Source organism: Solanum verrucosum, unplaced genomic scaffold (genome assembly GCF_900185275.1).
Source record: "Solanum verrucosum unplaced genomic scaffold, falcon-dt-bn FXZP01000194.1, whole genome shotgun sequence".
Taxonomy (NCBI): Eukaryota; Viridiplantae; Streptophyta; class Magnoliopsida; order Solanales; family Solanaceae; genus Solanum; species Solanum verrucosum.
Genome location: NW_026020416.1, coordinates 2,744,733 through 2,770,964, shown reverse-complemented (window position 1 = coordinate 2,770,964; position 26,232 = coordinate 2,744,733). Strand labels below are relative to the sequence as shown.

General features: G+C 31.2%; 2 protein-coding genes across 2 annotated transcripts; both read right to left on the bottom strand.

The window, feature by feature from the left end:
- Window positions 1–7,916: 7,916 nt before the first annotated feature.
- Window positions 7,917–9,801, bottom strand: LOC125840912 (calcium uptake protein, mitochondrial-like). The gene is made up of 7 exons (XM_049519892.1): window positions 9,549–9,801; window positions 9,398–9,465; window positions 9,032–9,255; window positions 8,867–8,950; window positions 8,566–8,779; window positions 8,187–8,480; window positions 7,917–8,108 (listed from the first exon to the last, which is right to left on the bottom strand). The coding sequence occupies exons 1-7, from the start codon at window positions 9,799–9,801 to the stop codon at window positions 7,917–7,919; spliced, it is 1,329 nt and encodes a 442-aa protein (XP_049375849.1).
- An 8,456-nt stretch (window positions 9,802–18,257) lies between these two features.
- Window positions 18,258–20,659, bottom strand: LOC125840908 (subtilisin-like protease SBT1.5). Its single transcript, XM_049519886.1, has one exon. The coding sequence runs from the start codon at window positions 20,634–20,636 to the stop codon at window positions 18,258–18,260; it is 2,379 nt and encodes a 792-aa protein (XP_049375843.1). The 5' UTR covers window positions 20,637–20,659.
- Window positions 20,660–26,232: the final 5,573 nt, after the last annotated feature.

The following is a 26,232-nucleotide window of genomic DNA, read 5'->3' as shown; positions in this document are numbered from 1 at the left end:
AATTCTACCGGAGCCATGCGATATGGAGGGATAGAAATGGGATGAGTACTAGGCTCTAAATTGATGCAGAAGTTTATATCTCTATCAGAAGGCATACCAGGCAAATCATTAGGAAACATTTCTCTAAATTCTGACACCACAGGGATAGACTCAATAGATGGGGACTCAACCTCAACATCCCGAATATGAGACAAATAAGCCAAACAACCTTTCCCTACCAGTTTCATTGCCCGAATGGAGGATATGATCTTAGCTTGCTTAGTCTTGTACACCCCTTCCAACTCTAATTTTTCCCTTCCCGGAATTTTCAGAGTTACAGACTTAGTATTACAATTAAGCACGGCATAATAGGGGGACAACCAAGTTATGCCTAAGATTATATCAAAGTCAGTCATATCCAATATCACCAAATCAGCCCAAGTCTGAAAACCCATAAATAAAATAGGACAAGCACGATAGACATGGGTGACTATGACCGACTTTCCAACTGGGGTAGAAACATGGATGGGGGCATTAAGTATATCACAAATGATAGCAAATGTTGCGGCAAATCGCACGGACACATAAGAATAAGTAGAACCCGGATCAAATAACACATTAGCCATCCAGTCACAGACAAGAATAGTACATGTGATCACTCCGTCAGACACCTCTGCTTCATTTTTGTCCGGAAAGGTGTAACAATGAGCCCTATCATCATGATGGGCAACTTCCCTGCCTGGTTGCACTGTACCTCTACCTGCATTACCATTTCCCCTATCTTTGCGGCCTCACTGATTTCCTCCTCGCCCACCTTGTGGACGCCCTCGACCATTATTACCATTTCCCACGAGTACCACTACTCTAGTCTACTATTGCACGGAATCCATCATACGTAAGTGGGGAAAATCTCTCCTCATATGCCCAAGCTCTCCATAATTATAGCAAGTACGTTCAAAAGATGGCCCGCTGCCCGTCGAAGGTGCGACTCCCTAGATATACTGACTCAAATTATGAGGTGGAGTTCCCGAGTAATTGCCTGTAGAGGAGAGCATAGCGGACTGAATTGTCCTGGCTGCAAGTGTTGGCCTCCCTAAACCTCTAGAATAAGATCCCTGAACGTTACCTGAATTTTTGGCTTTCTTAGCCAATGCCTTGGCCTGACCGTCTCGCCTCACTCCCTCCACTTTCTTAACTAAGTTTGTTACCTCATTACAGCTCCTCCCTGCAGAGGTCATATGAACAGATAATACCTGTAACTCAGAATTTAGTCCCTTAATAAATAAACGGATCCTCTTTTCCTCAGTAGTCACCAATTGAGTAGCATATCTACACAAGGCATGGAACTTGGCCTCATAAGCAACCACATACATACCACCTGGTTCCAAAGCCATGAACTCATCCTTTTTGCGATCCCTCAAAGTCCTAGGCACATATTTCTCTAAAAGCAAGACATGAAATTGGGTCCAAGTAAGTGGAGGTAAAACTGAAGATCTGCATTCCACATTAGCTCTCCACCACTGCTTAGCATCACCTTGAAGTCGAAACGTCACAAACTCAACCCCATGTTGATGGACAATTCCCAACTTATCCAGCCTCTCATACCAATCTAGGATTAACTCATACGCATCCTCACTCTCGGAACCATGGAACACAGGCGGTTTCAACTTCAAAAACTTGGTCAACATCTAATGTTCATTACTAGTCAAAATAGGACCCAATAAAGGACGGAAGAAAGCATCATTACCTACATTCCCTCCCACCTTGGGGACAGTGATAGCAATATGAGGATTGGCGGGAGCTTGAGTTGCTTGAACAGAGGGAAGCACTCCAGGACCAACCAACCCTTTTAAGAATGACATGATATGTTGTGCTAACACTGGGTCTATGGGAGGAATACATGTTGTCTCAGCCTGCACCTCTTCCTCTTGTCCAACATTCTCTTCATTCTCAACCTCTATGTTCTCTTCTACCTCTTCATGATGCGAAAGAGGGGCCTCATTTCTGAGAGCATTATCAATGGGTGTTTCATCCCTAGTAGGCGCCACTCTTCCTCAGCCTCTACTCATAGCTCTTCTTCTACCCCTGCCTCGACCGCGACCTCTCGCTGCAAATTAATCAGTTGGAGCATTAACGGGAGCTACGGGCCTGACGCCGTTGAATCTAGTGTTAACCATCTGCGGACAGAAGAGTGGAGGAGGTTAGATACCAATTCGAATCGTCATATACCAATTGTAATCAAGTTATAGCACGAAAGGAGACAAGAGAAAAATAGAGAGATTTCCTAAAGTCCTATAGCCTCTCGAAGAAAAATACAGACGTCTCTGTACCATTCCGCAAAACTCTACTAGACTCGTTTTGGTACATCGAGATCAACGAACCTAGTCTCTGATACCAACTTTGTCATGAACCAAACCATCGTGATTAGCACCCACACTAACCCTCCGGTGGGAGAACCATTAATACTAACTAGTTAATACTAAACCAGGCATTTAAAGATACGGAAGCAAGTTTAAATGACTAAAGACTGAAGTTCCCATAAACTTCCAAAAGATCTAACAACGAATTGCGGAATTAAATACCTAGAACCTGAAAGTCAATGTACCAAAACATCTAAAGTTCAACCATAAGTCTAAACAAGAAGGGGTACAACCCCAAACTAATGTACTAACATTAGAAAATCTAAGTCCGAAATATGGACATAAACAAAAAGAGAATCATGGCAGCCCGGAAAAACTGGCGCACCCTTGAATTCGAAGCGATCACTGATCTTCTAAGCGAGGTCTATCAAAAGTCGCCTGAAGATTCCCTGTACTCAACAAAGAAAGAGCAAGTGCAGTATCAGTACACAACCACAATATACTGGTAGGATCACGCGGCTATCCCACTAAGTGCAACATATATAAGTCGTACAACATAATAATAACATGCATACACCGAACATATACAATATCATCATTATTTTCTAACAACATACAATTTCACATTTCTCAAGATACACAATTATGTCAACTCATTGGTCCTCTCATGGAGCCCAAACCCAAACAGTTAGCATACCGAAACGTGGTACCCAATCCAATGTTTATGCCGGAACGTGGCAACCGATCCCATATTTATGCCGGAACGTGGAAACCGACCCAAGTTAGTGTGTCGAAACGCAACACCTGATCCATTCAACAAGCCAAAATCACAATCACAATCACAAGTACATTCTCATAAACATACAATCAAGTCATGATTCATGGCATTCATCATTCATCTATCTCATTTACAACTAGTGTGATCAATAATGCAACATTCACATACATACGCGTATTATAATGAAGCAAGAACAAACACATATCACACAATCATGAAATCACAACCATCACCTACCTCAAAACAAGCTTGAATCCCCTAAGAAATTTGATTCTTCCCTTTCCAGATTTGTTCCGCTTGTTCTTGGTCTATAAACAATTAATTTCACACGGGAATCAATAAACAATAACTAATTACCCAAATTACTAACAATTCTATCAACCCTAGATCATACCCATGATCCCCATACCCAAATTAGGGCTTTCTCCACCATAATTTCTGGATCAAAACCCTTCCCTATCAATAATTACACATTAGATTACGTTCTACGGATTGAAAAATGGATTTGAGGAGTTAAAATCATACCTTTAGACTCAAGAATAGGGGAAAACTGTCAAGAAAACCCCTGGGTTCGTTCCTTAGCTCTCAAGTTCAAAAAATGCATAATAAAACATTTTTTTAGTTTATTTTCGACTTTTAGTCGCGTCTGCCCCGCCATGGTGGCACCCACCCCGCTACAGCAGCCCCGCCCTAGCAGCAGAAATCCCGCCTCAGCGGCTTGCATGGAAACAATAAGCAAAATTAATAATTCCAAGACCCCATTTCATAACACACCTTCAACCAACAACACTCAAAAACTACCCGTTCACGCTAAGATCAATTTCGGGAGTTCTACTGGCCCAAATTCAATTCCGTAAAGTAGTACGGGTTCCTTAACGTCTTATCTACTACTCATGTGATAAAATTCATGATTAGATCACCCAATTGCTACCAGATTTCCCTAGACCTCACAGACTCTGATTTCCTCCAAATCTGGACTAGGTTGGAAAATCTCAAGTTACTACGAAAAAGTTTTTCGGCCTAAAAAATTTTCCCATTGGCTTTTCTATAACGACGGGAACAGGTCGTAACATTTGCACTTCCTTATATTAATTCCTAATTAAAATATCTAATTTAATAATATTTATCATCTATATGCTATATGTATATTTAATTTAATCATCATCATAATATCATATTACCCCTACACTAAATTATTATTTTTTATAAAAAAAAAACTAATTCATTAAATATGAAATGTTTCTAAGAAAATTTAATGACTATTTTTCATTCACTAAATTAACGTTGTTTCTCTAATAACTTATGCTTGTAAACTAAATTATTACACAATCATTAATGTTTCAATGGAAAAAAAAATAACAACAGCTCTTTTTTTAGGAATTTTAAAGGTTATTTTGAAATTTACAAGCAATTTAATATAATTCATGTATTAGCAAAAAGTCACATTATCCAAGAAAAATGTTAACACTCTCATGCATTTATATCATGATTAATTTGCACTTATCTAATTCTTGACTATACACATTCTCTTATAATTTTTGGATTATCCCTACATTTTTCATCTATAAATATAAAAAATATTGGAGTAACAACATCATGTGGTATACGAGTAATGGGCAAGCTAAGATTTGGGGATCAACTTCTTTAGGGATGAACAAAGCATTTTTGTTTTTACTCTTTTTTTAGAAGAACAAAGGTGAATGATCTTTAGGAAGGATATGTTTTTTTTTAGTTCATAATTTCCTTCTTTGAATGTAAAATAAAGGGTCATGCATCAAAATATAAGATCATGACTCTTTACTAAAATACTTGTGTGATGTAATTTGTAAAAAAAAATTAGTTATAATTTACTTGATCTTTTTAACGATTAAATTATTGTACTATATTAATTGATTATAAAAGTTATTTATTTTTTTCTTAAGATTTAATTAGGAAAAGGGTCTGAAAAATATACTTCAACTTTTGCCGAAATTGTTGTTACGATACCAAACTTTATGGAGGACCTTTTACCCCCTGCACTATTTAATAGTGTATTTTAAAGGTATATATGTGCCCACGTGGACACATTACTATTTATAATTAATGATGAAATATTTATGATGTCCACGTGGGCATATATATACCTTTAAAATACACTATTAAAAAGTACTGGGGGTAAAAGGTCCTTTCCAAAGTTCGGTATTGTTACAGCAATTTCAGTCAAAGTTCGGATATATTTCAAACCTTTTTCCCATTTTATTAATTACTTATATATGTTTATTTTTTGTAAGGAGTACATAAGATAGAATATATAAAACTACATTCTTTATCATTTTTTTTCTGAAGGAGTTTACAAGATTGAAACACGATGAATAATTTGAAATGGAGAATTCACAGAAGAAATAATGATATAAATGTTTATCCTTATTAATTTATTTATCATTTTGTCTCATTTTGAGAAAGGCAAATTCAACGTTTTAACTTTTGATACCGTTTCATATTTTAAGTTGTCATTTTGTGGATGCTATATTTTTGTATTCTAAGCTCATTTTTGAAAAAATTAATTTGGTAGGATTCAATACGTGATATGATCCCTTAATAATAATAATAATTAATATTGATTATTAATTGTAGCCTTCATTTTATTTTAATTAACTCTAAGAAGTGGCTATCAAATTCTTTTCGTTTTTCATCTTTTTTCTTTTCCCTGAATTTGTCTTGCATGTAATTAACATATGAGATAAGAATACACATATATTAATTTGTTTTTACAATTATAGTATTTTAAAGTACTAAATATTATTATCTTTTATTTCATTTGGAGAAGCGATACTTTGCTGTCATATTTTAATTTGTTATTGGTATCCAAGAGTAGATTCTAAATATTTGAACTATTTTTTGTTTGAAAATGAATGATATTTATGTAATTTAATTATAAAACTATTTTTAATATAATGATAATTTGAAACAGTTTATGTCAATTTAGATGGATACACATGCAACGCACGTGTCCAAAAACTAGTTAATATATAAGTATATTCATATAACTTAAAAAAAATAGATTGTAGCTATATACATTAAATATAAATTGATGTTTGCTATATTCTGTCTTTTTCCATGTATTCATTGTAGTACCACCTTGTTGTCGATTACCTTCTAATTCTTGTGGGACTTCATCCCATCTCGTGGGGGGTCTTTGATGCGGGGCATTACCGGTGTCGGATAGGAAAAAAGGAGGTACAAACTCTTTGTCAAAATTGATAATATGCAAACTAATCGTAACCTTGAAATTTAGATTGTTTTTCTTTTTTAATCTATGGAGCTAAATGTATTTCTTTCAATTAATATGGATACAAAATAGTAACAGTTCATCTTGATTAATAATTAAACAATTCAGTTAACCAATTTTTCTATTATTGTTGTAGAAGTTCAGCACATTATAAACTACAAGTTCAAATTTCTTAAACTATTAGTCTACAGGGTGCCTAATGGATGTTACATTTGACATAAGGTTATTGTGTTATATTTAATTTGTTAATCATATTTATGTAATTAAAATAATATTATTTTCTCTAAATGTACAGACAAAAGGATCATGTGCACACAATTATGATATCAATAAAACTCTTTGATGTCACGAACTATATTATCTTTATCACAATTACTACTTATTTGTAGCTATACACCATGAAATTGACAATAGATGATACACTACTCATCCTAAAAAAGATATGTTAATCGAATTTATGTACAACTTTTACAAAAATGTTCATCTCATTGACAACAACCTAATATATATATATATATATATATATATATATAAAGACAATGCACAAACTTCTAGAAGTGAAGTATTCAGAGTCATAGCAAATATTACTCATATACACATGTAAACTATATGCCGTTGAAATAAATTAAATAAGCAATAAACCTGTCAATTTGAATATTTGATATGACAGTTGTATTGACATTATTAGATTTAATCGTTCAAAAAAATATCTATTTTTCTTAAATTCAACAATTAAGTCGATAGAATTCTCTCATCCTTCACCATTTTAAGACATACTATAATATAATGCAACACACGTTTCAAAACTAGTAGTAATAAAAAGATACTCAACATTTCCTTCATTGACGATCTCAACATGGTAGCTGTTTTGACAAATAGATTTGAAACTCATCAAGTTTCTTTGAGACATACTATAATATAATGCATATTAACAAACGATTTTGCTCCTCCATTTATTAATAAGGTTGCTATGTCCTAATAAACTAATTTTGTACTACCATTTATTGTATTAACACAAGCCTCTTTCCTAACCAAATAAGAGAAATATTTTTTTCTTAATTAAGTGTAAGTTGTAGCACTCTATAAAAGGCATATATCGTCTCCATTAGTCATTTCGGTTCCAACTGATGATTGAGGACATTTATTTATCTGAAGAAGGTGAAACTTGATATTTGTTCATAAAATTGGAGTTTTGACGTTGATAACATGTTAAGAAAATAAGGTTAAAATAACAATATTAAAGATGAAAACAAGATAGACAAAATACGTTGATGTATGTATCACCTCTCATGATCGTAGTTATATTATTACTTAAGAGGGTGGTTACAAAATTGTCTTAAACATGATATTAACCATTGAGATCCTGGAGAAGGTTACGTGTTTCATGGATAATGTTATGGAGGTGCGGGAGTTACTCTACAATTAATGTCCAGATCGATGTGGAACTCTAAAAGTTCAATTCCCTTGTTAAAAGCTAACACAGAATGTTGGATGAGCATAAATATTCCACTATATCTATTTGAATCAAAAACTACTTATTTGTTGAGTCAAGCCAGCCAGAGAAGAAACCTACAAAACTTGACTCTCTTGGTTGTGAACTCTCTTGCTCTCTTCTTTGCAGCACTCTTAGGAACTCATCTGAACTTAAAGTCCCATCACAATCTAAATCAAACATGAAAAATATCAAATCCACCACGTTATCACTAAGTGATATGCTGCAAACCTGGTAGGAGACATCATTAGCAAATTCATAGTGAGGAAGGGAAGAGAAGAGGTTGTATAGACAGCAGCTTCAACATACTTGATTAGCAGCTCTTTTCAACTCTTGTTTCGACAAAAGTCCATTTTTTGCATAGCTTAAGATGGACTGTGAAAATGATGGTAGTTCTTTGCGTAGCTCAGCAAGGTTCATGAATTCCTTGAATGTAATGCGTACGTCTCTAAGCTGCTTTTCATCATCCAGATCTTCTACTCGGTCAAGAAACTTGTCGATGTGACTTATATCAGCAGATGCAACCATTGATAAAGCAAAATCTTTGGCAGAAATGCTTCCTTGTGACTTGTAGTCATAATGGGCAAATTCCAATCGCGATATCTGAAATCCATAAAGGGAATTTGAATCAAATCGAACATTTTTAGAAGAAACTATATTGTATTTCTTGGAGATTGAAAACACATACTTCATTATGTAAATCTCTTAAAAACTGAACAAATTTTTCTTGCTCAAGTCTCCCTTTGCCATCTTTACCAAAGAAGTACTCCAATAGACCTCCTTCATCTACTGAACCTGTGACTTTTAATCCAAATCGCATTCCATTTCTATGTCGTGCACCTTGTCTATTAGCAGTTCGCATCAGTTCCATCATTCTCTTAAATTCTTCCTTGTCAACTCCCCTGTTAATGAAACTAATCAGAACACCTACAATACGAGTGAAGCTTGTTTTTTCTATAAAAAGATCGTTATCAAGTCTTGCAGCATACCCATCATTGTCAATGTCAAACATTTGAAATGCTTGTGAAAAGCTAGGTTCCGGGATGCTCAATAGTGTAACGAAAAATATGTACCTGATGCAAATGGAATTTGACTGCTTATTGATACGGAAGAGCATGATAGTAACTAAGAAAATAAATTTCAAAAATACTCACTCTGGAAATGATATAAGTCCATCATTATCGGTATCGAAGAGCATGAAAAATTGTGAAGGATCACAATGTAGCTCGCTTGAAGCGGATTCTCCTTTCAGATTACCTCCTCTAATACCAGTTGTTTGAGATGGTGGAAACACTGGAACAATTGCTCGCATTAAGTCCCCTGGAGTCATATACACTTCCCCACCTGGTGTTCGGTAAGATGCAAAGTACTCAAACACCTAGAATCAACATAAAAACAAATTATTAAAGTAATTTAACAATGCATTCATTATAATACATGTACAATTTTTATATCTTGCTTCATGGACAAGTTTCGAATCAGATTCCAAACTTGAAGATGTGGCTAATAATATTCCTTACCTTTTCAGGAGGACTTTGCAATCTCAACCGTTTCTCATACTTGAAGAAAACTTTTTTCCGGTACGAATCTGAAAATCGAGAAAAAAACAAATTAAGACCGTAAATGTTGAAGAAATATTTTAGGAAAATGAAAAAAAAAAATAGATATTACCTCCAAATAAAAAGGTGGACTTCTTGCCGAGGTCTTGTCCAGAATCGGCATATGAAATATGATGAGAAGAAGATGAAATATAATAGAGAGCTATGGTTGAGGCTGCAATGATGAGGCCAGAACCAAAAAGTGATGGATTTTCATTAGAAGCATTTGATTTGGTGCAGATGGAACGAAGAAATAATGGATTTTGAGGGGCGGCAAGGACACGAATTGCTGGCTTAAATGTTCTGAAAAATGCCGAAGAATGCATAGTAGTAATGTAATTTACAAGGAAGAAAGTTTTGAGAGAGTAAGTAAGAAAAAAGGGTGATCCGATCCTTGGAAAGGGGGAAATGAGAATAGTATGGGGGAATTGACCAAGAAAGAGAGAGTTATGTTTTTGGTTCTGCTTTTTTCATAACGGTCTCCAAGGTAGTTGCTCATCGGTTATGTGCATATCAAAATTATAACACAATCTCCAATTTTAACCATATGCTAATTAATCTTTGAGTTATAAAACAATTACGTACCAATACACACTAATATATATATATATATATATATACTAGATATATACTAGATATGGGACCCCGTGCCAGCACGGGGCCCAATATATGTTACTGTTTCTGTTTTAATTTATGTGGTACATATGAAATTTGAAGTTAATCAATTTTTTAGTATGTTTTTATATATTTTAAGTTGCTAATTATTTTTATTTAGAGTATGTTTACGTAAATATATTATAAATCACAATAATTAACAAGTTAATATAAAAAAAATTATAAAAAATTCATTGACTTTTGAAATTTCATTTGTATCACATAAATCAGGACAAAGCGAGTAATATATATGAAAATTACATAAAACGTACTATAACTCACAATAATTAGCAACTTAAAATATCTATTTATCTATATTTCTCTCAATTTATGCAGTATAGATGAAATTTTGAAAGTTAACAAAAACTTTTTATATGTTTTCAAATATTTTAAGCTATTAATTATTATGATTTATAATACTTTTTACATAAAAAATTTATTTATATAAAGTATAAAAGAAAAAATTTTAAAAAAGGAAACATAAATGTCAGCAGGAGTCCAATCTATGTTAATTTCTATGTTTTAATTATTGTAATACCGATTGAATTTGGAGAGCCAACTAAATTTTTTTAAAGGATTTTTTTTATAAATTTTAAGTTGTTAATTATTATAATTTATAATATTTTTATTAATTCTAAACCAATATATGTTTTTCTCTGTCTCAATTACATGAGAAATATGGAATTTGGAGAGTCAACTAAAATTTTAAAATATGTTAAGTTGTTAATTATTATACCTTATATTACTATTACGTGATTTTCAAATAAAATATGTAATTTTTTTATTTCAATTTATATGTCATTGATATAATTACATATATTAAGTAATGAAGAATTAATGTGTAAATTATGTGACACCTATGAATTTTGGAGTGTAAATCAAATTAGTTATATGATTTAAAAAAAATAAAGCGGTTAATTATTACAATTTATAATACTTTTTATATATTTTTTAAATGATATATATATATATATATATATATATATATTAGTATTATAATAAATTAAATTTTATTATTTTTAAATTTATGATCTCAATTGTCAGCCTAGGCCACATTATAAAATGTTCCAAAGTAGATATCAAATTTACAAAAATGTCGATGCCAGCTAAAGTAATAAAATAACATCTAAGGGCATGAACGTATATATGTATATATAAAGCTGAATATAGACAATTTGATGTGGCATCTCTCTATGACCAGTATTTCTATTCATCTTTTTTCTCCTTTTTTTGGCATTTTATCTTTGTTTTGTATTTTTTATTTGTATTTTTTTTAAAAAGTATTTATGTCATACCCGATTAATTAGCCCTTTATAACATCCATTACACTAATATAGATTTAAGAAAATGAAAATGGAAGATGAAAAGATAAAAACTATTCATTTTTTATAACTGTTTATAATTATTTAGCCTATAAAATAAAAAAATAGTTGAGCATTTGTAACAAATAAGAACAAATTTCTTCACTTTGGCTCTTCTTCTTCTGACGATGGTGATCAATATATGGTATCAACTTCTGTCGCTAAGATGTCCATCAAATTTCTAGGTCATGTGACTTTTTTAACAAATTTTTAACAAAAAAGAAAGAGAGAATATCTCATGATTCTTGTGAAGACATTGATGTAAAGAAAGAGATTATGTAACAAAAAATTCTTTTCAAAATAAAAGACTTTTTGAAAAAATGTTTATTCCTCCTACAAAGAGAGAAAATTCATTGTGGTTGAGAAATTTATAAGAAGGCTGATTAGTGTTTCAAAGGGTAAGAAAAATTATTTGGAGAAAAAATCATTCTATTTATGGAATTCGTATCAAATTAGGAGGAGAACAAGCAAAAATTTATTTTGTGATTTGAAAAGAGAGAAAATTAGATATTATTTCTTTCAACCTCATCATTCTTCTAATTTCTTTCTTCTTTTGTTTTGTCTTGATTTTTTGTATCTTTAATTAAAGTTTTTTTTTTATTTATCTTTAGTTAAAGTTTATATATATTTTCTTAAAAAAGAATTTGAAAAGATGATCATATTTAGTTCCTTTCCTCATCAATGCTATTAATCTCATAATTAGTGTTATTTATATTATTTTCTTAATTACTTTTTTTTCTTTCATTTAATTATTTATTTGAAGAAATTAGTTATTATAACTTATAAGAATTACACATGTATTTTTACATAATTGATTTGTTATTTTTAAAATTTTTGGATCATTCTTCATCTTAAAGTTTCTATCTATATGTAATAATAAAGCTAAAATAGAAAATGTGGGGTGATACCTTCTTAGCAATAGATACTTATTTATTCTTATCAATGTTTCTGACATTTTTTGTTATTATTTTCTTAAAATAATTGTTGATTCGATTTTTAGTTTTAGTTTTATTTTTTTTAGCATTTTCTAATTTTAAAAGACTGAAAAATTTATATTGAAAATTTACAAAATATAAAAAATGATTTATTTAACTCCTATCATCATCAATATTATTATTAATTTGTTTTACTTCTTTTCTTAATCTTCATTTCATCATTAATGTAATTTATATCATTTTCTTAGATATATATATATATATATATATATATATATATATATATATATTTGTGACATTTCTTAGAAGTTAGGATTACTATTTATTTAATTTTTTAAAATTTTGAATTCTTTTGTCATACTAAATACAACATGTTTTATTATAATTACATTTAATATATTAATTAATATGTTGTACGAATGAAAAGAAAATTATCATTTGACAAAAACAAAGGTTAAATTATAATTTATTATGATTAAGGAAAGATAAAATTATTATTCCAATATCCATAACCATATATAATTCATTAAAAATTAATTGAAAAGCTGTAAATGGGAAAGGAATCACCATTTAAGGAGTCATTATTTTTAAATTTTTGGATCATTTCTTCTTCTAAAAGTTTCTATCCATATGTAACAATAAAGTTAAAATAGAAAATGTAGTGACATCATTCTTAGTAATAAATACTTATTTATTTTTATCAATTTTTTCTAACAATTTTGGTTATATTTTTCTTTAAAATAATTATTGCCTCAATTTTTTTTTAACATTTATTTTTAATTTTAAAATATTGGAAATTTTATGTTAAAAATTTAAATAATAGAAAAAATAATTTATTTAACTTTTATCATCATCAATACTACTAATTTATTTGATGTTTTTTCTTAATCTTCATCTCATCATTAATGTTATTTATATAATTTTCTTAAATCACTTATTTATTTATTTTTAACTCTTTTATATATATAAAGTTGGATATGTAAATGATGATGTGACATTTCTTAGAAGCTAAGATTACTATTTATCTAATTTCTCCATTTTTTGAGTTTTTTTGTCATACTAAATACAATATGTTTTATTATAATTACATTCAATATAGTAAACAATATGTTCTAGGAATTAAAACAAAATTATCATTTCAGAAAAATAAATGTTAAATTATAATTTTAGTATGATTAAGGAAAAATAAAGATATTATTTCAATATCTCATAACCACATTCAATACATTAGAAATTAATTGGATATAACTGTAAATGGAAAATGAATCACCATTTAAGGAAAATAAATGTTTGCAATACCATAATAATTAAGGAGAGAGTAAGATATTATTTTAATATCCTAATTCGGAACTTTTAATCTACTACTCAATTAAAATGAAAATGCATTTAATAACATTAAAAAGTTATTAGTTTAATATTTTTTTCTCATTGTACTAATTCAATTCAATCAAACTTAATTTTAAAGATAAAATAACAGCTTCATTTTAATTGTTATCAATATATTTCAAAAAATTATCATGAAAAGGCTTTTCTTGCACCTTATTTTAATTTTCATATACTATTATTATTTTTTCTGTCATTTTTCAATGATTTTTTATTTTGATTTAAAATTTAATGTTTATTCTTAAAAACTCTGATGGTACAAATTAAGGTGGAGTAGAATATAATAAATGATGATTCTTCTACTAAATAAGAAGATATAACGAAAATGAAAGGGTGAAGGTTTTTTTTTTAAATGGATAGGAAATTCTATTAAGGTATCATTACGTCATTATTCAATATATTTTTAATATAAATTTCATTTGCTGATGCATTTGTTTAGCACTCCCTCTGTCCCTAATTACTTGTTCATTTTTCGTTTTATAGTTGTCTCTAATTACTTGTCCATTTTGACAAATCAAGAAAGAAATTATTTTTTTACCTACTATACCCTCAATTAAATGACTAATTACTTTGAAAATTGCAGAATTTTTCATCTACTTCATAATTAATAGGGGTAAAATGATAAACTCACTATGTCATAATTGATTTCTTAATAAATGTATCAATTTAAAAGTGGACAAGTAATTAGGGACAGAGGGAGTATTACAGTTTTATTTGACATTATGAGATATTTCTTAGACATTTAAGGAGAATGATACACCGGAATATATATTATATATTAAAGGATCAACTTCATGCAATGGAAGAATTTGTTATTAGCAAATATATTTTAACTTATTTGATAAAAAATATATTCTTCCTCATTTAATAGATGTAAAATTTGTGAAGGTTTATTTTTTTCACAATCTTCATATTATTAAAACAAATAATAATATTACGATTAAACAACAGAGTAAATATAAAATTAATCAAAAATATTTAATTTAAATGATCGCGCGAAGTGCGGCGGCCAAGTTCTCTAATTTAAAACAAAAAAGTAAAATTTAAATGGGTCTACTATAGAATTCCTAGAAATCCAACTTGAAAAATTATGTTAAAAATGGAAAATAAAAAGTGAAATAAATTTAATTGAGAGTTATCCTTCGTCTGTCCCATTTTATGTGACACTTTTTATTTCTCGAGAATTAAATAGTTTAAGTTTGACCATAAATTTGCGTATGATATCTTCAATTTTAAAAAAAAATTTGGAGAAATTAGATAAATAGTAATCTTAGCTTCTAAGAAATGTCACATCATCATTTACATATCTAACTTTTATATATATAAAAGACTTAAAAAAGAAAAAATAGGTGATTTAAGAAAATTATATAAATAACATTAATGATGAGATGAAGATTAAGAAAAAACGTCAAATAAATTAGTAGTATTGATGATGATAAAGTTAAATAAATTATTTTTTCTATTATTTAAATTTTTAACATAAAATTTCTAATCTTTTAAAATTAAAAATAAATGTTAAAAATAAAAATAAAAATCGAGGCAATAATTATTTTAAAGAAAAATATAACCAAAATTGTCAGAAAAACACGTGTACAGAAAGCAGTACACATTCCAATGTGTAGAAAAAGTGGAAGTAGATGAAGTTACTTTAGTTCATCTTTTTGGTGGGCCTCAATGTACAATTTCTATAGCTTTTAGTCCAACTCTTTAGTGCAATGTTGGTCCTCCCAAACTCCCATTTCTAAATAGAACTCAATTTTTAATATGTTTTTTTAAATATTTTAAATTATTAATTATTGCGATTTATAATATTAAAAAAAATTAAATAGAAAATGTACAAAACTTGTATCAGCCTAAAAAATGACCACGATAATTCGAAGCCTACAGAAAGCAATAAGGTTGTACGTAATTTTAAATACTTAATATATATTACTCCGTTTGTCTCAATGTATGTAGCATAGATAAAATTTCAAGAGTCAGTCAAATGTTGTTAATTGTTAAGATTTACAATACATTTTACGTAGTTTTCAATAATTTCACATTAAATAATACATATTACTACTTTTGTCTCATTTTATGTGACATTGATAGATTAATTTTAAGAATCAGTCAATTTCTTTTTTTGTGTTTTTTAATAAATATTTTAAGTTGTCAATTATCACGATTTATTATATTTTATACATAATTTATAACGGTAGATTAATTTCAAGAATCAATAGAATTCTTTTATATGTATTTATTTATGAAATATTTTATGTTGTCAATTATCATGATTTATAGTATTTATACGCAATTTTTAAATATAAAAAATACAAAAAAAAGACAAATAAATTAAAATGGACCGAATATATGTTATTTTTGTTGTCTCAATTTATGTGACACAAATAAAATTTGGAGAGTCATCCAAATTTTCATATTTTTTTAAAAAATGTTTTAAGTTATTAATTATTGTGATTAATGGTGTTAAATTGTCCAATAATATAAATTTTAAAGGTACAATCATAAAAGAAGAATGTACAACACTATCTAAGCACATGTAACACTTGTCATGTGCTAAGTAGTGGATATTCCCACTTATTATATATAGTAAAAATAATACATATTACTACTTTTGTCTCATTTTATGTGACATTGATAGATTAATTTTAAGAATTAGTCAATTTCATTTTTTGTGTTTTTTAAATAAATATTTTAAGTTGTCAATTATCACGATTTATTATATTTTATATATAATTTGTAACGATAGATTAATTTCAAGAATCAATGGAATTTTTTTATATGTATTTATTTTTGAAATATTTTATGTTGTCAATTATCATGATTTATAGTATTTTTACGATAGATTAACTTGAAGAATCAATGGAATTTTTTGTATTTTTTTCAAAACATATTTTATGTTGTCAATTATCATGATTTATAGTATTTATACGCAATTTTTAAATATAAAAAACACAAAAAAAGACAAATAAATTAAAATGGACCCAATATATGTTATTTTTGTTGTCTCAATTTATGTGACACAAATAAAATTTGGAGAGTCATCCAAATTTTCATAATTTTTTAAAAATGTTTTAACTTATTAATTATTGTGATTAATGGTGTTAAATTGTCCAATAATATAAATTTTAAAGGTACAATCATAAAAGAAGAATGTACAACACTATCTAAGCACATGTAACACTTGTCATGTGCTAAGTAGTAGATATTCCCACTTATTATATATAGTAATAGAAAAATATATATAGAAATGACATATTTATTATTTAACTAAAATACTAAAAATTGTGGAGTCCTAAATGATCGATTTAATCTTGAACACCAGCCTTCTTCTTCATTTTTATCAGAGCTGTGGAAGTCGAAACATTAGTGCCTCTTCCATTATTTAGCATTGGAAGAAAGAAGAAATGAAAGCTAGTGGAAATCAATGAAGTAAAGAAGGTGGAATCCATGTGTCACAAAAGGAGGAAAGGGTTTGGTAAAGAGTAGTGTTGCACTACACATGTAACAATAAATCCAATTAATAAATAAAAGTAAAATACACATTTCTTAGCTTGTTGTATAAATTGTATTGTTTGGTTAGTCCTATTAACTCCCACTTCTATATAGGACTTTATCAGAGCTGTGGAAGTCGAAACATTAGTGCCTCTTCCATTATTTAGCATTGGAAGAAAGAAGAAATGAAAGCTAGTGAAAATCAATGAAGTAAAGAAGGTGGAATTCATGTGTTACAAAAGGAGGAAAGGGTTTGGTAAAGAGTAGTGTTGCACTACACATGTAACAATAAATCCAATTAATAAATAAAAGTAAAGTACACATTTCTTAGCTTGTTGTATAAATTGTATTGCTTTGTTAGTCCTATTAACTCCCACTTCTATATAGGACTAAAGTAATATATATCTTCTATCCACAAAAGTTCAGTCTTTTTCAAGTGAAATCCATGTCAAACATTATTTTATAACTTCTAATTGTCATTAACATTTTTGTAAGAGCAGAATCAATTTTTTATTCTAGTGTATTCTTTCTTTGAATTTTCTTAAATTAATCATGGGTTCAAGTTTATCTTTTGAAGCCAAAGAAAGACAGAGAGCTAGGCAGTATTAAAATTTTCTTAGCAATAAATCTAGATTTACCAAACAAAACTAAATAAATAATAAGTGTAATTTCTATTTGTCATCAACATTTTTGTAAGAGCAGAATCAAAAGAAACGGAAATGAACCGTCTTTTATTCTAGTGTATTCTTTCTTTGAATTTTCTTAAATTAATCATGGGTTCAAGTTAATTGTCATAATTATGTTCCAGTTTAATTTGAGAAACAAGGTGAGATTTGAATATACTTTTATGAAGAATAAATTAAGAGGTGAAAATACTAAAAAGGAATTGTGATTGTACACAACTTAGTAGAATATGTATTTTTTTTATAGATAATGGAAGACATTTATATCATGATTTCATAACGCTTGTTTCCAAACTACAACAAGAGGGGAAACCACATGTTGTTTCCCGTTTGACCAACTTAACTTTCCTACTTCAATCACTGAGTTTAAGCTTGTAACTGCCTTTTTCTCTGCCTTAATTCGAACCACATAGCTTTGTTTCTCACCCTTTTCTCTAAAATTCATACTCGTCGGAGTTACTGTTACATTCACACCTTTTGGATTTGTCACTGATACTGTGTAGGTCGATGGTGTCTCACCAACATGTGTCACAGTCCTTGTCACTTGTACTATTGCTGGTTCCTGCAATTGCGTCGTATAAATAGCTACTGAGATTGCTGGATAATTCAAATTCCAAGGCTTACGATCATGCTTCCCTCTGCACTTCCCTGATCTCTTAGTAATCTGTTTAATATCCCTACCACTATAATTAGAAGCACATAAAAAGTTCAAGTAATCATCGGCTGTTATGTCGTACACCAATCCAGGATCAACAGCCTTCTCCGGATCAACGTGCCCTGCACCCATGTCCATTGTGGTTGAAATGTTGTAGGATGTTTCATCTAGTAATGGATTGCCTTGTTGATCTTGGGTGTATGCAGTTGTCATGAGAGCTGAACGAATCATTGCTGGTGACCAGTATGGGTGAGCTCCTTTGAGTAAAGCTGCTAAACCGGATACATGTGGACACGACATAGATGTTCCTGAAGCAATATTGAATTGGGTGCGGCGTTGGTCAGATGATAGCTCAGTAGGTGCCACACCATCAGGCCAAGCAGCTAAGATATTAACTCCAGGTGCAATCACATCCGGCTTGAGAACAAAAATAGACTCCGCACTAGGTCCTCTTGAAGAGAAAGATGCAACTACAGGTGCTGGTTTTACCCCAACTTGAGTTTCGGAGAAAGTCATAGTGGCTGTTGGATTGGCGTTGGAGTTAATGTAATCACGAATGAGGTTACCCGCTGACTCAGTCACCCCTAGACCAGGGATCAAGTGTGCATCTGCAACTAGTCCTTCTCCCATGGGGAATATGTTTGCTACAACTACTCCAACACCACCGGCATCTTTAACGATCTCTCCTTTTGACACTCTTGGAGTGCCACCGCGATCACAGACAACAATCTTCCCACGTACACGTTCTTTATCTAGAGAATCAGGCATACATGTTGCTGAAGAAAAGCTACTAGAATGCCTAGCACCATTTCGTAAACCCACTGAAGCGTTACCACCATAAATTAAGGGTAAATGTTGAAAATTATTAATGTCATGTAAACGATCACCTCTGTATATTGATGAACCAGTGATTCTCTTTCCATTTCCTAGAACAAGATCAGCAGGAAATTTTCTATCAATTGTGCTAGCTCCCACTGTTGTAATCCATGGAGCTACATTCGTTACGCTCATTGATCTAGGACCTTCATTGCCTGCTGAAGCAGAGATAAAAACGCCCTTCTCCATTGCTCCAAAGGATCCTATTGCTATGGGATCGAGATTGTAAGGAACAGCACTACCACCTATAGAGATCGAAATAATATTGACACCATCCTCCACAGCTTTATCAAATCCAGCTAAGATGTCAGAATCCATACAACCCCTTTTCCAACAAACTTTATAGGCAGCAATCCGGGCCTTGGGTGCTATACCAACCGCAACCCCTTTTGCGAATCCCAAGAAAGAAGCATCCCCGACAGCTCTGCCAGCTGCCGTGGACGCTGTGTGCGTTCCATGCCCCTCTGTGTCTCTTGCAGATTTTATATCAGTAGAGGAATTCATACTCCCCATTTTTGCTAGATACCCAGATGTAAAGTACCTGGCTCCAATAATTTTTTTATTGCAATTAGCTTTTGTAAAATTTTCACCCACGGTACACTCTCCTTTCCAAAAAGATGGAATAGGTCCCATTCCTTGATCATGAAAACTCGGTCGTTCTGGCCATATACCAGTATCGAGCACACCGATAACAACATTAGAACCAGAATCAGATTCAGTTACTAAATTAGACATGGTAGAAGCTGAATCCAATCCCATAAAGTGAGGTGAACGAGTGGTATGAAGTTGTCGAAGACGGTCAGGTAAAACTGAAAGAACGCCATCGAAAGTAGCCAGTTGTTGGGCCTCTTGTGCAGTGAGTTTTGCAGAGAAGCCATGGAAAACAGTTTTATACACATGAAGGAACTCCTCATCCTGATCAGTACTTTTAAGAGGATTGTACCTTAGGCTACTAAGCGTAGAACTATACCAGTGCTCGACATCAGAAAAAACAGAAGGTTTCAAGTCATTTTGGACTCTAATAATGTAGGATTGTTTTTCACCAAGAGTAAGTGTTAATGTTAAGAAGAAAGAACAAGTGAGAAACAGAGGAAGTTGAAGAGTGTGAGATGGAGGAGCCATTTAGTGAGTTAGTAAAGTAAAGGAAAGAGGTCACAATTTCTATACTTGGGTATACATACATACATACATACAACTATACTTATACAAGTTGTAAACTATAAAAAGAGAAACGCCTAATGCCTGCAAGATTATCATGACGAAAGACAAGGACAAAATCATCAACTTTTATGCTACCTAAACGACTTCCCTTTCTCACTAAGGAAGTCGCGGAAAGAATCTTTTCTTTTTTTTGGGCTAGCAGGAGAAATCTTACTAGTTTAGTTGATTGACTACCTGGTGAGACTTGAGAGTTGTAACATAGATTTTATGCATTAAATTTGTATGTTTATGTTTGTAATTTATTTGTCTTATTTTAGTTTGATACGAAATTTTAGAAAATAAAAAAAGTTTTTGAAATCTTGTGATTTTAAATCAAATATCTATCAAATATATTAAAATGTCCTTTTAATTTGTGTCTTAAACATGTTATGTGAAAAAAATTAAAATAAAAAAGTTACTAAAAATAAAAAAGAAATAATTTCTTTAAATAAACTAAAAAAAATTAGGACAAATAAGTTGAAACAAATGAAGTATTTGATTTTTATCTAAGATTACATAATCAAAAATAAAATTTGTCTTGATAATAGCTCAACGAATACATTATAAAACTAAAAGTATTTGCTTATCATAGCTATATTTGTATATACAAATAATATTTTGATCTCATAACAAAAAATTTGTGTACTAATTATGATATTGATTTAATGTACTCAAATAAATAAGATAATAACTTATTATAATTAAGTTTTAAAAATATTGACAAATAAATAATAAACATTAGTTATTTAATTATCTTTTTTATAGAACTCCAGAATAAGGTAAATGCTTTAATTGAATACCTAAAGAAGTTGCTTATAAAGATATTAAACAAATATTATTATATTATTAAAAAAAATGTGACATATGTTATCCCATTACGAGAGATGAATATATTATGAAGAAAATAGAAATAGTAAGATAATATTATAATTCTAAAAAAATAAATGATAAAGCAAATTTCCAAATATGAATAACTATCTAATCAATTTACTCTAGTTTAGAGTTTAAAGGAATAACCATGTTATCAAGTAAGCTTATAAAAGACAATAATGTAGTGAAATAAATGAATGGAATAGTAGGATACAGATAAATATTTTAACTTGTTAATTCTTGTAATTTTATAATATTGTTTACATAATTTTTAAATACATAACTAACTAAAAAAAAAGGACGAATAAATTAATATGGAAAAAATACACAAAGTCCATAAATATCTTTATTAATTAGTTGTTCCTTCTATTTCAATTTATGTGACATATTTCGTTTTTCTAGAGATAAACAGTTTAAGTTTGACCGAGAATTTGCTCACGGAATCTTCAATTTTTTTATAATGAAATTTATATATTTGTAAACTACATAAAAAGTAGTATAAATCACAATAATTGACAATCCAAACTACTTGAAAGATATATGAATAATTTATGATAAAAAAATAGACTTGAATCTCAAAATTTAAAATATGTCATATAAATTGAGATAGAGAGAGTAATAATTTTAAATCGTGATTTTTATGTTCATGTTGAAACGCCTAGAAATTGTGGAAGAGAAAAAGAAACGGGTGGATGCTTTTTGCCGTGAAAAATGTCAAAAAATATTTTTGGCGTTACGTTTGTCTATTCTTCTTTTTTTCCTTAAAAGAGGGTTGGAATCATATGGAGAAAACATGTGTAAAGAGGTAACAAAACGTCAGAATTGGTTTGTATTTCAGGGAAAGTGTTTGGTGGCTAGTGTAACGTCAAAATTGGAAGTATTCAAATAGTATCACGTAACCATCTTTGAAATCTCAACCCTTACATATACAAGCCTAGTAACAAACAGGTCATTCCAACATGGATTACGGTGCAGTGGTGAGACTGTTTCACCCTTAATTAGAGGTTATGGAGAAAAATTTCTCCAAACAAGCCCTGTAATGTGCAATTTAAGTTTAGACGAGACTCTAATGTAGGTTCCAAACACGGGGAGGTAGGAAACCAAAAATAATAAATAAAAAATAAAAAATAGTTCACAATGTACTAGAAAATATCTCTATGTATTTGGCTATAGATTTTTAAATATCCTTATAAAATTAGATTTAAGTGAAGTTTCAAAATAGGTTTAATCATAAATTTTCAATATATATATTACTTTAAAAAAAAAAAACATGAAAGTGATGAAACATAACATGTATTTTAAATTCTAGAATTTATTTCTTTTAAAAAATACCCAACTACGCCAAAGTGCAAACATATTTGTTAATCCTAAATGATGTAGAACCTTCATATATGATTTGTTCGTCATTATTATTGCAAATCATAATCTTATATACATATGCATTTGACACAAAATTATTATTTTTATAACGAACTAAATAATATATTATTCTAGAATTATAATATGATATTTTAATAAAAATGGGTAGTAACTCTATTACTAACTATTATAATTTTCGAATTACAAGTACTCACTAGGAGCAATTAATCAATTAAAAGAGATAACAATAGGAGATGAGAGACCTTATATATAGACAAGGATTTACATAACTGGAAAAAATATTATACACTACAAACAAATATTATCCAATATAGAAGACGAGAGGCCTAATATATTGGCAAAGGTTTACGAATCTATTTGTTTACACAAGTCGAGCAAAATAAATTTGAAGTAAATTCATACAAGTCAAGCAAAACAAATATAAAGTAATCGATAATCGATATGGGATTTTTTATATATAAAATATAAAAATTTAGGACAAAATTATAATTTTAAAAGAAATCAATGATTATATCGTGGCCCAAAAATAAATTTGAAGCAAAATTTTAAATTTTAAATCAGTCTCTCAAAAACTGGAGAATTTCTATGGCCAAAGTGATATTTGGTCCAAAGAAAATTACTTTAAAAAATACTTTCAAAATCTCTGTCCAAATGAGTCCTATATACGCTTCCAAAATATTTTATTTATGAAATACAACTAAAATATATACCAAGCAATAATATCCGACAAATTAAAGAAGAAATGAATATGATTCTTATTTACTTATACTAATCAACATTAGCGTATAGCACCGAATACGCACTAGCTTGGAACGTTTTGAATCATGAAATAAGCTTATTTTAAAAACTATTTTTCAAAATAGTATTTTTGATAAGGAACAATTTGTTTTAAAAATACTTTCGAGAAACAACTAGTGTTTGGACATGTAGTGACCTACTAGGTCTATTTCTCCGTATGTGTTTTCTCAACGTTTAGAGTTTTTCTATAGCGACCCCAACTTGTTGAGACCAACAATTTGGTCATATGGTCATTCGTTTGAGTTTTGTGCAAGTTTATGTGTTTTAGAGCTTTTGAAGTTTAAATGATTGGCTTTGGCCAAAAATCCAAGTAAAGAACTTCAAAATGGAATTCTGATGATTTTGTTAGCTCTAGAACATCGAGTTTGGTCTAGAGGGACCCTTGGGTCGGTCCCCGAGGCTCCTAGACTCATTTCGAGCAACCTTGTGGCTTTTGACTGAAATACACGTAGATACAGCTGAAAAAACAACGAAGGGAATGGTGAATAGTTTGTACAACCTACGCAAATGGGTTGATGTGATAGGGGGAGGAATTAACACTCTTCAAACTGACATGAGACATCTGAAAGGGAAAACTCCTATGGGGGGAAGGCGATTTGTGTATGTTGGTTGAAGTAATGAGAGCTCCAAAAAATACCCCTGGACCAATAGATGTTTTGATAAGGATCATGGGCATCTCAGAGGAGGGAGCTGATGATCAGGAAGGGACATATGTTTAGCGCGCCATGATAGCATCCTTGAGGTCAACTTACCCACAAGGTGGTGGAGTAGAGTCTAAACGTCGTTATGATGATGTGGATGATAATGAGGATGTAAATGATGAGGAATAGTGATTCAGAGAGTGTTTTTCCGCTTCTTACCTTATTATTATTATTATTATTATTATTATTATTATTATATTATTATTATTATATATATATATATAGTATTGGGGACAATGCTAATTTTCAGTTGGGGTTGCTTATGTGGTTGTCACGACCCGATTTCTCGAGTCATGATGGCACTTACTATACCCTACCAGTAGGTAAGCCAACCCGTAACCCAGAACATCAAGCAATGAGTGAAAGGGAAGAAACTAGCGAAAACAATAATCTAAACAAGAATAACAAGGCGAAAGCAACCCAAAATAAATATATACAGAAATCCCTCCCAGAACCTGGAAGTCACTAGTACAGAGCTATTTAATAAAGAGTACAAGTCCCAAAAGTGGACCACAACAGAGCGTGTCTCAAAGGCAACAAGACTAGCTAAAACTAAAGAAGGAGACAGAACAAACCCCAAAACGCCAAGTGCTCGCCCTCGTCTCCGAATCACAACTGCAAAAGAAGGCTGGAACTAATCACCGCTGGTAACTGGTACTGGGACCTGCATCACAAAATGGATGCAGAGCGTAGCATGAGTACCAACACAACAGGTACTCAGTAGGCATCATAGACCGACTGAGCAAAAAGGGTAAAAACAATAAGAAAGGATAGAATCTAGACACAAAGAGGTCAAAGCGGATATGAAAAGAAAGCACACGAGCATACCAGAAACAAACTAAGTACACTAAACTAAACCTAACTGGACCCCATATGCCCAGAAGGTACACTCGTGCGCAAGCTCAAATGAAACCTAAACGGACCCCCATAAGCCCGACAGGTGCACAGAAAAGTTAAGTATACTGAGAAAGAAGGAAATCGGGCTTCCAGCCCAAAGTAACTAAGATAATCCATCAGACTCCACCCAGCCAGCAGTGCACTCCCAGCCCAGCTAGAAAGAGTGACCCTAGGGGGCACCCAACCAAACAGTCCACTCCCAGCCCAGCTAGAAAGAGGGACCCGTGAGTGAGGTAGATATCGCGAGTCGTCCTACCATGCAGTCAGCTCCCAGCCCAGCTAGAAAGAGCGACCCGGGGACACCCAGCCAGCAGCACACTCCCAGCCCAACTAGAAAGAGAGGCCCGGGGGCGATCACCGATATCACCGAGTCTACCCAACCAGCGATACGTTCCCAGCCCAGCTAGAAAGAACGACCCCGGGGGTGATGGTATCTCCAATAGGATCCAATCCCACAACAACCACCGTGGAACGCCGTCCACTCTAAGAAATCACAGAAAAGGCTCCAAGACTATACTATCTCAATCCCACGCCTCTAGTAATGCACCAAACCTTCGAGAATGCGCCGGAACCGCAGAATGCGAGAGAGAAGATACAGAAGTGCAGCAAGTAGCGATAACGCCTAATCTAAGGCTCAAACTATCAGACTCAAGTCTGCTATTTCAGTCTACAAGGAGCTAAGTCATCCGAACGACGTCGGCGGAAAGTCAAGGCTATCCAGCCCACACGGGTCATAAGTGTAAGGCAATGCTAGCCTAACCTAGACTAAGGACATCATGCTTACGGTTAAGGATGAACAAGTCATACAATACAAAGCATACAAGCATACAATAGCATTTAGCACATAGACATGCAACTCTACTAAACCGGTT